This window comes from Oncorhynchus clarkii, chromosome 32 (assembly GCF_045791955.1).
Source record: "Oncorhynchus clarkii lewisi isolate Uvic-CL-2024 chromosome 32, UVic_Ocla_1.0, whole genome shotgun sequence".
Lineage (NCBI taxonomy): Eukaryota > Metazoa > Chordata > Actinopteri > Salmoniformes > Salmonidae > Oncorhynchus > Oncorhynchus clarkii.
This window is the reverse complement of record NC_092178.1, coordinates 8,907,303-8,919,228: the sequence shown is the minus strand read 5'-3', so window position 1 is coordinate 8,919,228 and position 11,926 is coordinate 8,907,303. Positions and strand designations below refer to the sequence as shown.

The 11,926-nt window shown below is 47.4% G+C and overlaps 2 protein-coding genes across 2 annotated transcripts in view; one reads left to right on the top strand and one right to left on the bottom strand.

The window, feature by feature from the left end:
• The window catches only part of LOC139392376 (G-protein coupled receptor 3-like), a 1,359-nt gene extending 718 nt beyond the window's left edge, over positions 1-641 (bottom strand). Inside the window, exon 1 of the mRNA XM_071140329.1 lies at positions 1-641. This exon is cut by the window's left edge and continues 718 nt beyond it. Within this exon, the coding sequence (XP_070996430.1) occupies positions 1-641 (641 nt within the window).
• A 6,910-nt stretch (positions 642-7,551) lies between these two features.
• LOC139391649 (CD164 sialomucin-like 2 protein) lies at positions 7,552-11,607 on the top strand. Its single transcript, XM_071139042.1, has 6 exons — positions 7,552-7,639; positions 8,324-8,410; positions 8,733-8,810; positions 8,913-8,948; positions 10,279-10,426; positions 11,460-11,607. The coding sequence occupies exons 1-6, from the start codon at positions 7,552-7,554 to the stop codon at positions 11,473-11,475; spliced, it is 453 nt and encodes a 150-aa protein (XP_070995143.1). The 3' UTR covers positions 11,476-11,607.
• Positions 11,608-11,926: the final 319 nt, after the last annotated feature.

Genomic DNA, 11,926 nt, shown 5'->3' with positions numbered 1-11,926 from the left:
GTGTACAGCTGCAGCGTGACCATGACGACCAGAAGGAAGCCGCCGCAGAGCAACGACAGGTATGTCCGGGTCAGGGGTCGCGCAACGGAACAGGATGTGATGTCATTGAGGCAGTGCCACCCCAGCACCGGCCCCGAGCCAATCAGACAAGACCCCAGCCAGACGAGTGCCAGAAGACCAGCGGCACAGCGGCGCGAGTGGCGGGAGCCGTAGGTGAGGGCTTGGCTTAGAGACAGGTAACGATCCAGGGCCACACCCATCAGGCTGAGGAGGGAGGCCGTCAGTGATGTCGCCAGCAACCCTGACGTCATCAGCTCCGACCAATCAGTGGGCTCCACACAAAACAGGAAGAGGAAGTGGAGGATCAAGGCCACGCCCGCCAGCAGGTCGGCTAATGCCAGGCTGGCGAGGAGTAGGAAGACAGGAGCACGGAGAGAAGGCGTAGCCAAGATGGCAGCCACTACGATGGCGTTTTCGGACACGATGAGAGTTCCCGATACGCACAGTGCCACTCCCCATAGGCTGAGAGGAGAGACCTCAGGCACGGCCGTGGGATCTGATTGGTCCAGCAGGGAAAGAGGTGAAGACATCCCTGAACCTGAAGACTCCTCGAACCAGACGTCAGAGTCATTTTGGGTCATTATGGGTCAAACACACCACACCTGAGAGAGAGAGAGTGAGAGAGAGAGAGAGAGAGAGAGAGAGAGAGGAGACAGAGAGAGAGACCGAGAGAGAGAGAGAGAGGAGACAGAGAGAGGAGACAGAGAGAGGAGACAGAGAGAGAGAGGAGACAGAGAGAGAGAGAGAGAGAGAGAGGAGACAGAGAGAGAGACAGAGAGACAGAGAGAGGAGACAGAGAGAGAGAGAGAGGAGACAGAGAGAGGATACAGAAATGTTAATACACGTTGTTACTGTACTAATAGTAGCAGCTCTTCCTCTCCTTCTGTCTTCCCTGCATGTGAGTAACCCTGAGCTGGGACTGCATCTCAATAGTCTACAGTGGCTTCCTCTCCTGGGTCTTCGGCCACTTCGTCCATCTGTCAATAGGTCCGGGCCTTTATGACACACGAGGAAGGGCACTTGAACTACTGGTCCAACTCAAACTGCTCTCTCAAAGGAGAGACTCAGCATGCTCCTCACATTGCTCTGGGACCATTCTATTCCATTGCTATGGAACCATTCCATTCTATTGCTATGGAACCATTCCATTCCATTGCTATGGGACCATTCCATTCCATTGCCTGATCTCTACTCTTCTCTCTGAAATGTTCACCCCCCCCCCCCCCCTCATTGATTTACAAGGTATAGAAAGCATTGTAAGACATATGGTGAAAAGTCCCTGTCTAGCCTACGTCCATCCAATGCTTTTTAATCCATGAGGGGGAGTGAAGGAGTGCACACTCCAGGGAGAAGGGGGAGAAGACTGCAGCCCTTCTCGTGTCTCCTCTCCACTCTTCTCCTATAGTACAGTAGTGGGGAGTGTTTTGTAACAGATTTCCAGCATCTTTAAACACCATGTCAACATGCTCTGGCTCTGATAAATCATTCGACGTTTACAAAATCTAAACATTACATACCACAGACAGACAGACAGACAGACACTGCAAAATATCTTACCTTCTATTGATAAAAATACCTTGATCACGATTCTTCCAAATCAGCTCTGTTCACGGTGTATTCAGGAGACAGTGATGCCGTGATGCTGTCCTTGTGTCTCGGTGTATCGGTATATCGATGGTTGGTTATATCTCAGAAAAGGCTTGTCTGACTGTCCCCATCAGAGTAATAACATATTCTCAGTTTCTCCGGGTGGTGCGAACGCCAGAATGACTGGCTGGATCTGATGCGCGCAGGGTCCTTCACTAGGGAAGGTCTGACTGACGTCAGTGTTGGTGGGCTTCAGCCAATGAGGTGCTAGGAGAGACGGGGGGGTGTGATAGGGGACTCCTGTAGAGGAATTTCATTCAGAAAAATGCGACAGCTTCCTGCCCCTCCCACTGCGGCTTGCCTCGTGTGCACCTTTCCCGTAAATAATTCCCGGTAGACTTTTTCCGACACACACACACACACACACACACACACACACACACACACACACACACACACACACACACACACACACACAGAGACACACACACACACACACACACACACACACACACACACACACACACACCACAGTAGAGATTCTGATCAATGTGAATGAATTAGGTTTGGAGAGAGGGCTTACGCCTTGGGGAGCTGTCCAAGGTGCTGAAACGCAGCTATGTGCTAGAAATAGTTTTAATCAATTGGTTTGATTGTTTTTATGTGGGCATTAAATAATACAACACAAATACATTGGAGCTCAGACGTGTAGTTGAAGTTGAAGTGTTTATGTCATTCAGTAAGCAAAAGGTGCATGAATAGGCTACATAGACCCTTCAGTCCCAAGCTGAGTCACTGGTTACATAGACCCTTCAGTCCCAAGGTGAGTCACTGGCTACATAGACCCTTCAGTCCCAAGGTGAGTCACTGGCTACATAGACCCTTCAGTCCCAAGCTGAGTCACTGGCTACATAGACCCTTCAGTCCCAAGCTGAGTCACTGGCTACATAGACCCTTCAGTCCCAAGCTGAGTCACTGGCTACATAGACCCTTCAGTCCCAAGGTGAGTCACTGGCTACATAGACCCTTCAGTCCCAAGGTGAGTCACTGGCTACATAGACCCTTCAGTCCCAAGGTGAGTCACTGGCTACATAGACCCTTCAGTCCCAAGGTGAGTCACTGGCTACATAGACCCTTCAGTCCCAAGGTGAGTCACTGGCTACATAGACCCTTCAGTCCCAAGCTGAGTCACTGACTACATAGACCCTTCAGTCCCAAGGTGAGTCACTGACTACATAGACCCTTCAGTCCCAAGCTGAGTCACTGGCTACATAGACCCTTCAGTCCCAAGGTGAGTCACTGGCTACATAGACCCTTCAGTCCCAAGCTGAGTCACTGGCTACATAGACCCTTCAGTCCCAAGGTGAGTCACTGGCTACATAGACCCTTCAGTCCCAAGCTGAGTCACTGGCTACATAGACCCTTCAGTCCCAAGCTGAGTCACTGGCTACATAGACCCTTCAGTCCCAAGCTGAGTCACTGGCTACATAGACCCTTCAGTCCCAAGCTGAGTCACTGGCTACATAGACCCTTCAGTCCCAAGCTGAGTCACTGGCTACATAGACCCTTCAGTCCCAAGCTGAGTCACTGGCTACATAGACCCTTCAGTCCCAAGCTGAGTCACTGGCTACATAGACCCTTCAGTCCCAAGGTGAGTCACTGGCTACATAGACCCTTCAGTCCCAAGCTGAGTCACTGGCTACATAGACCCTTCAGTCCCAAGCTGAGTCACTGGCTACATAGACCCTTCAGTCCCAAGCTGAGTCACTGGCTACATAGACCCTTCAGTCCCAAGGTGAGTCACTGGCTACATAGACCCTTCAGTCCCAAGCTGAGTCACTGGCTACATAGACCCTTCAGTCCCAAGGTGAGTCACTGGCTACATAGACCCTTCAGTCCCAAGCTGAGTCACTGGCTACATAGACCCTTCAGTCCCAAGGTGAGTCACTGGCTACATAGACCCTTCAGTCCCAAGCTGAGTCACTGGCTACATAGACCCTTCAGTCCCAAGGTGAGTCACTGGCTACATAGACCCTTCAGTCCCAAGCTGAGTCACTGGCTACATAGACCCTTCAGTCCCAAGCTGAGTCACTGGCTACATAGACCCTTCAGTCCCAAGCTGAGTCACTGGCTACATAGACCCTTCAGTCCCAAGGTGAGTCACTGACTAAGCACCGTTTGTCTCGGATGAATCATGCATTATTATTTGATAAAAAAGTGAGTAGGCTAGCATATATATATATATATATATATATATAGTCCTACAATGTCCAGGGTTTTTGAAGGATATGAAATCAGTAATGTATAATGTATAATATTTATTATTACTATTAGAATAATAGGGTAATTTATCTATTTTAAATCATGATCAGCTGATCAGTTAAGGATGTAGGATATCAGATTATATATTATTGATTGGTTAAGGATGTAGGATATCAGATGATAGATTATTGATTGGTTAAGGATGTAGGATATCAGATGATAGATTATTGATTGGTTAAGGATGTAGGATATCAGATTATATATTATTGATTGGTTAAGGATGTAGGATATCAGATGATAGATTATTGATTGGTTAAGGATGTAGGATATCAGATGATAGATTATTGATTGGTTAAGGATGTAGGATATCAGATGATAGATTATTGATTGGTTAAGGATGTAGGATATCAGATGATAGATTATTGATTGGTTAAGGATGTAGGATATCAGATGATAGATTATTGATTGGTTAAGGATGTAGGATATCAGATGATAGATTAATGATCGACACATTGGTGAAACACGGTCCTGGATGATATACAGATATACAGACCCCTTGACGTTTTCCACATTTTCCAGCCTTATTCTAAAATTGATTAAATTGCTTTTTTTCCTGATCAATCTACACTCAATACCCCATAATGACAAAGTGAAAACAGGGTTTTAGACATTTTTGCTAATGTATACATGTTTAAAAACTGAAATAGTGTTCAAACCCTTTACTCAGTGCTATTGTTGAGGCATCTTTGGCAGTGATGTCATGTAATTGTCATATTTCCGTTTTTTTTTTTATGTCTATAAACCTGTTTTTGCTTTGTCATTATGGGGTATTGTGTGTAGATTACTGAGGAAACTGTTTGATTTAATCCATTGTAGAATAAGGCTGTAATGTAACACAATGTGTAAAAAGTCAAAGGGGTCTGAGTAGTTTCTGAAGGCGCTGTAGGTAGTAGAGAGGATTCTCTGTTTCCCCGGGTAATAAAACACAGCTTGCGTGGGCTGCAGTGGTTGCTGCAATGTATCTCCGTGGTTACGCACAGGCCAAGGCACTACGCATAGAGGGAGACCTTCGTCCTGTTGTTGCCATAGAACCATATAAGGAAACTGACTTCCGGTTCTCTTTGGGAGAGAAAAGATCGATACCTCACAAAGCATTATGTCATTTACACATTACCGGGAAAAACTGTTAGAGGGAGAAGAGGAAGAGAGAGAGAATTAGTTAGTCAGTAAACGCTGCCTCATTCATCTCCCTCTTTGTTTTTATTTATTCATTTGGACAAAACAATAATTGGATGAAGTGCTAAATCACAGTAGACCTAACCCGCTGAGCTAAAGCCTAGGCAACAACTAGGGGAGCTAACACAATTATTCAGGTTTCGGGCAAGATTAACCTACAAATCCAGTGAATGTGGTTCGCTGAACCACCCCTGTTACACTACCCCTGTTACACTACCCCTGTTACACTACCCCTGTTACACTACCCCTGTTACAGTACCCCTGTTACACCTGATGGGCTTTTAGACATAAGAAGACTGAACCACCCCTGTTACACTACCCCTGTTACACCTGATGGGCTTTTAGACATAAGAAGACTGAACCACCCCTGTTACACTACCCCTGTTATACCTGATGGGCTTTTAGACAGAAGAAGACTGAACCACCCCTGTTACACTACCCTTGTTATACCTGATGGGCTTTTAGACAGAAGAAGATAACTGTTGTTTTATAGTGTATTTACCAGTAAGATACTGTAGAGAAGAGACGTGTCTATTCATCACCGACTGGCTGCCCTCAGGTGGCGTTTATGAGCTGTTAACAGGAAGCTCAAGCTCGTGGTGCCGTGACTGCGGATTTTCCTCGGTTATCTAACACACACACACACACACACACTGCCCTTCCCCTCAACACATACACACACACACTGTCCTTCCCCCGAACACACACACACACACACTCTGACTCTGCAGCACAAATCCATGTGTGTTTTGTGTGAGAGGAGGGCGATGATGTAGAGCAGAAGCAGAGAGGAGGAGAGCAGGCTGGGTTGTGTAGGGAGGAGGAGAGCAGGCTGGGTTGTGTAGGGAGGAGGAGAGCAGGCTGGGTTGTGTAGGGTGGAGGAGAGCAGGCTGGGTTGTGTAGGGTAGGAGGAGAGCAGGCTGGGTTGTGTTGGTAGGAGGAGAGCAGGCTGGGTTGTGTAGGGAGGAGGAGAGCAGGCTGGGTTGTGTAGGGAGGAGGAGAGCAGGCTGGGTTGTGTAGGGTGGAGGAGAGCAGGCTGGGTTGTGTAGGGTGGAGGAGAGCAGGCTGGGTTGTGTTGGTAGGAGGAGAGCAGGCTGGGTTGTGTAGGGTGGAGGAGAGCAGGCTGGGTTGTGTTGGTAGGAGGAGAGCAGGCTGGGTTGTGTAGGGAGGAGGAGAGCAGGCTGGGTTGTGTAGGGAGGAGGAGAGCAGGCTGGGTTGTGTAGGGTGGAGGAGAGCAGGCTGGGTTGTGTAGGGTGGAGGAGAGCAGGCTGGGTTGTGTAGGGAGGAGGAGAGCAGGCTGGGTTGTGTAGGGAGGAGGAGAGCAGGCTGGGTTGTGTAGGGAGGAGGAGAGCAGGCTGGGTTGTGTAGGGTGGAGGAGAGCAGGCTGGGTTGTGTAGGGAGGAGGAGAGCAGGCTGGGTTGTGTAGGGTAGGAGGAGAGCAGGCTGGGTTGTGTAGGGAGGAGGAGAGCAGGCTGGGTTGTGTAGGGAGGAGGAGAGCAGGCTGGGTTGTGTAGGGTAGGAGGAGAGCAGGCTGGGTTGTGTAGGGAGGAGGAGAGCAGGCTGGGTTGTGTAGGGAGGAGGAGAGCAGGCTGGGTTGTGTAGGGTGTGTGTATGTAGTAGAGAGGGTTTTATGAGGTGAAGGTGACATAAAGCATTATTCATTGCAATGTGCTGTGTGTGTCAATCAGTATGTTCATTATACAGTTTGAAAAATCTATACAAAGATAGGAATTTACAGCACATACATATCCACAAATAAATATGCATTTGACAAAACACACCGTACGTGTGTCCTAGTCTGTCTGTTCAGTATCTGTAGTATCTGTGTCGGGAATGTTAATCAGCTTGTGTGTGTGTGTTTGTTTGTTTGTGTACCTTTGTGCACGCTTGAATGCATGTTTAAGTGTGTGCATGTGTGTGTCAGAGTGTCAGTGCTCTGAGGTAAACAGCTGTCACTGTCTCAGTGGTGTGTGTTTCAGGTTGGGGGCAAAGCGGATGGCGGTTGCTAGGTAACCAGGTAGAATAGGGCTTGAATTACACCGGTGTCTCTCCCTGTCCCAAATGCAGGCACCTCTTTTCCCCGACCTCATCTGCTCTTTCCTAAAGCTAGACACCCATCTCTTATTTTTTGGTGGAGTTTGAGGCCTCTGCGAGGAGAAGCAATATAAAACCAACCGAAAAGTACTACATCTTACATTTGGAACCTTTTGGAACTCTCTAGAACCTTCCAGTACCTTGAAGAACGTTAGAATTTTCTGATCCCTGTTGACGTCTACTAGGAGCCACCTGAGGAACTGAAGCAACTTTTTAGCTTTTCTCCGACTAGTCTGTTGTCTCTACTGGTCTGTACTGGTCTGAACTGGTTGTGTGGTTTGTACTGGTCTGAACTGGTCTGTAGTGGTCAAGATGCGACGGTTTGTGCTTAAGGCCCTCTGTGCAGCATTGCTGGTCTTTGCAGTGTTGAGCGCCACTTCCTGTCAGTCGGACTCTTCAGGTAGGCGCGTGTGCCGAATATGTTTGTGGTCTGTCACCCTATGGACTTTCTGACACTCAACTTGGACCCCCCTCTCTTCTTTTTGGCCACACTTCCTTTTACAGTTGTGTTTCCTCCTTTCCTTGACTCCTTCCCTTGCCTCCTCTTCTTCGTGACTCGTCATCTGAAAGTACATTAAATGTGTCAGCAAATGTAACATTGGTAGTTTAGTCGACAATGCTCATACCTGAGGGACTGTAGGCCCCAACATGCCTAGAGATTAGCTCAGTGGAGTGTAAATAAACAGGAGATGGACACATTTAATGTACTTTCAGATGACGAGTCATGAAGAAGAGGAGGCAAGGGAAGGAGTCAAGGAAAGGTATTGGTAGTTTAGTCGACAATGCTCATACCTGTAGCCCCCAACATGCCTAGAGATTAGCTCAGTGGAGTGTAAATAAACAGGAGATGGACACATTTTTTCTGCATTTTGATTTGGCTTTTATCTGTGTCCCATCTAATATTGGTTGTGTTTGTTGGATGATTAAAAAAAAAATGGGCCTAAAGGGTTTTTGTGACAAAAGTTAAAGTAATCTTCAATGACGCTCCTGGTATGAGGTTTGATCTTGAAAGCAGAGGTCATCCCTGAGAGGGTGTGTGTTAGTCTACCGTGGCTGATTGATTGACGATTGTCTCCTCCAATAGACTGCTCCCAGGCTGAGTCATGTGACCTGTGTGTTGGAGACTCCACCCTCAACTTGACTGGCTGTGTCTGGAGGGTCTGCGTGAACGGTGAGAAATATCAGATGCAATACGCATAAGAGGAAGTCTTAGCTTCTATTCTAAGGGTTTTAGTGACAATAACAACATATCCTCTAAAAAAGGCTCTCTGTACTTTTATACTGCCCTCACCTGATGAAGCCCACAAAGGACACACACACACACACACACACACATAATAGAAATTAGATCCCTAGCTGCAGGTAAGAAAACTCTCCAGGTCTTTACCAGATGATTCAATTATTCAGTGTGTCAGGATCGGACCAACACACACACGCACACGCGCACACACACACACACACACACACACTCACAACCTCACTCTCTCTCATAGGCAATGATACTGGGTGTGTGTCCTATCAGGATGATTCTCAGAACTGTAATGTGACAAGTGATCCAGACATGTGTACAGGTGAGTAACACACACGCACACGCACACACACACTTTCCAGAACATAGAGAATGTAATCTAACTGTTTGCTGGATTACACTAACATTTGTTACGTGTTTTCAGTCATAGAGATCGAGGCAGAAGGTAAAGGGGACTCAGGTGAGTTCAACCTCAACATTCCTTCACTCCCTCCCTCCCTCCCTCCCTCCATCCCTCCCTCCCTCCCTCCCTCCCTCCCTCCCTCCTTCCTTCCTTCCTTCCCTCCCTCCCTCCCTCCCTCCCTCCCTTATGGATCTTTCTATTATTACGAATCTCTCCCCCGCTCGCTCACTTTCTCTTTATCTTGTCCCCCCTCTCCCTCCCCCTCTCCCTCACTCTCCCTCTCTCTCACCATAACTCTCCCTCTCTCTCACCATAACTCTCCCTCTCTCTCACCATAACTCTCCCTCTCTCTCACCATAACTCTCCCTCCTTCCCTCCCTCCCTCCCTCCCTCCCTCCCTCCCTCCCTCCATCCCTTATGGATCTTTATATTATTACGAATCTCTCCCCCGCTCGCTCACTTTCTCTTTATCTTGTCCCCCCTCTCCCTCTCCCTCACCATAACTCTCCCTCTCTCTCACCATAACTCTCCCTCTCTCTCACCATAACTCTCCCTCTCTCTCACCATAACTCTCCCTCCCTCTCACCATAACTCTCCCTCTCTCTCTCACCATAACTCTCCCTCTCTCTCACCATAACTCTCCCTCTCTCTCACCATAACTCTCCCTCTCTCTCACCATAACTCTCCCTCTCTCTCTCACCATAACTCTCCCTCTCTCTCACATAACTCTCCCTCTCTCTCACCATAACTCTCCCTCTCTCTCACCATAACTCTCCCTCTCTCTCACCATAACTCTCCCTCTCTCTCACCATAACTCTCCCTCTCTCTCACCATAACTCTCCCTCTCTCTCACCATAACTCTCCCTCTCTCTCACCATAACTCTCCCTCTCTCTCTCTATCTCCATTCTTACCATATCTCTCCCTCTCTCTCTCTTGCTCCATTCTCACCATATCTCTCCCTCTCTCTCTCCACCCTCTCACCATCTCTCCCTCTTTCTCTCTCCACCCTCTCACCATAACTCTCTCCCTCTCTCTCTTGCTCCATTCTCACCATCTCTCCCCTCTCTCTCTTCCACCCTCTCACCGTAATACTCCCTCTCTCTTCCACCCTCTCACCATATTTCTCCCTCTCTTCCACCCTCTCACCATATCTCTCCATCTCTCTTCCACCCTCTCACCATATCTCTCTCTCTCTCCTCCACCCTCTCACCATATCTCTCACTCACTCACTCACTCACTCACTCACTCACTCACTCACTCACTCACATCCCCCCCTCTCTCTTGCTCTCTTTCTCTCTCCCCTCTCTCTCTCTTCCCCTTTCACCATATCTCTCCCTCCCTTCTCTCTCCCCCTCTCACCATATCTTTCCATCTCCCCTGTGTCAGATGGATCTCCTGCAGAGCCGTCAGAGTTCTCTCAGGCCAGCTTTGACCTGTCCAGTTTCATTGGAGGCATCATCCTGGTGTTGTGTGTCCAGGCCGGGGGCTTCTTCACCATGCGCTTCCTCAAGAAAGATGCCACCTACGACCCTATGTGAGAGGGGGGAGGGTTGTGCATGTGAGAGAGAGAGGGAGAGAGAGAGAGAGAGAGAGCGAGAGACAGAGAGAGAGGGGGGGAAATATATGGTGGTAGAGAGAGAGGGAGGGAGAGAGAGGGTGTGTGTGTGTTTTCTCCACAGTGACGTCTAGTGGGCTGAACTTTAATGTCTTTCAATTCAATTTAAGGGCTTTATTAGCATGGGAAACATATGTTTACATTGCCAAAGCAAGTGAAATAGATATTAAATAAAAGTCTATATACAGTGTTGTAATAATGGGCAAATAGTTAAAGTACAAAAGGGAAAATAAATAAACATAAATATAGGTTGTATTTACAATGGTGTTTGTTTTTCACTGGTTGCCATTTTCTTGTGGCATCAAGTAACACATTTTGCAGCTGTGATGGCACGCTGGTATTTTACCCAATTTTTCAAAAGTTAATTTGTTTTTGAATAATTTGTGGATCTGTGTAATCTGAGGGAAATATGTGTCTCTGATATGGTCATACATTTGTCAGGAGGTTAAGAAGTGCAGCTCAGTTTCCACCTAATTTTGTGAGCAGTGTGGCACATAGCCTGTCGTCTCTTGAGAGCCAGATCTGCCTTCGGCAGCCTGTCTCAATAGCAAGGTTCAGCAAAGGTCAGTCACAGTGGTCAGGTATTCTGCCACTGTGTACTCTCTGTTTAGTGCCAAATAGCATTCTAGTTTGCTATGTTTTTTTGTAAATTCTTTCCAGTGTGTCAAGTAATTATCTTTTGTTTTATCATGATTTGGTTGGGTCTAATTGTATTGCTGTCATGGGGCTCTGTGGGGTCTGTTTGTGTTTGTGAACAGAGCCCCAGGACCTTGCTTGCTTAGGGGACTCTTCTCCATGTTAATTTCTCTGTAGGTGATGGCTTTGTTATGGAAGGTTTGGGAATCGCTTCCTTTAAGGTGGTTGTAGAATTTAACGTCTCTTTTTTGGATTTTGATCGGCCTAATTCTGCTAAGTCTCTCTCTCTCTCTCTCTCTATCACACTCCTCCACAGAGAGCAGCCAGCCTAGAGGAGAGAGAGAAGTGGAGGACAGTGAAGGATGAAAGATCGAGGGTGCTGTGACTCACCATGCTGTCACGATGCTTTGTATGACGTCATGTACCATACTCCAGTGTCTGTGTGTGTGTGTGTTGTACTTGTCTGTGTGTCCCAGATGTGCACCTGTGTACATTGTTTTGTTTGACGGATTGTTCATTATGTTGTGTAACTCCTGTTTCTCTGTGTGTGTGTGTGTGTGTGTGTGTGTGTGTGTGTGTGTGTGTTCTCTTCGTCCCATCAGGTGGCCTTTCCCTGATGCCTGTGTGTCTATTTCTATTTTCATAGTCTGATGTGTTTCACCTGGATCTAATATGAGTGTAGTATTTACATTGGGGGATCAGGTTCCATGTGTAATGAATGTGTAATGATTTGAATTGTGTTTAAACATGTTCAGGAGTTAGTTTTGTTGAACTGGTTTGGTT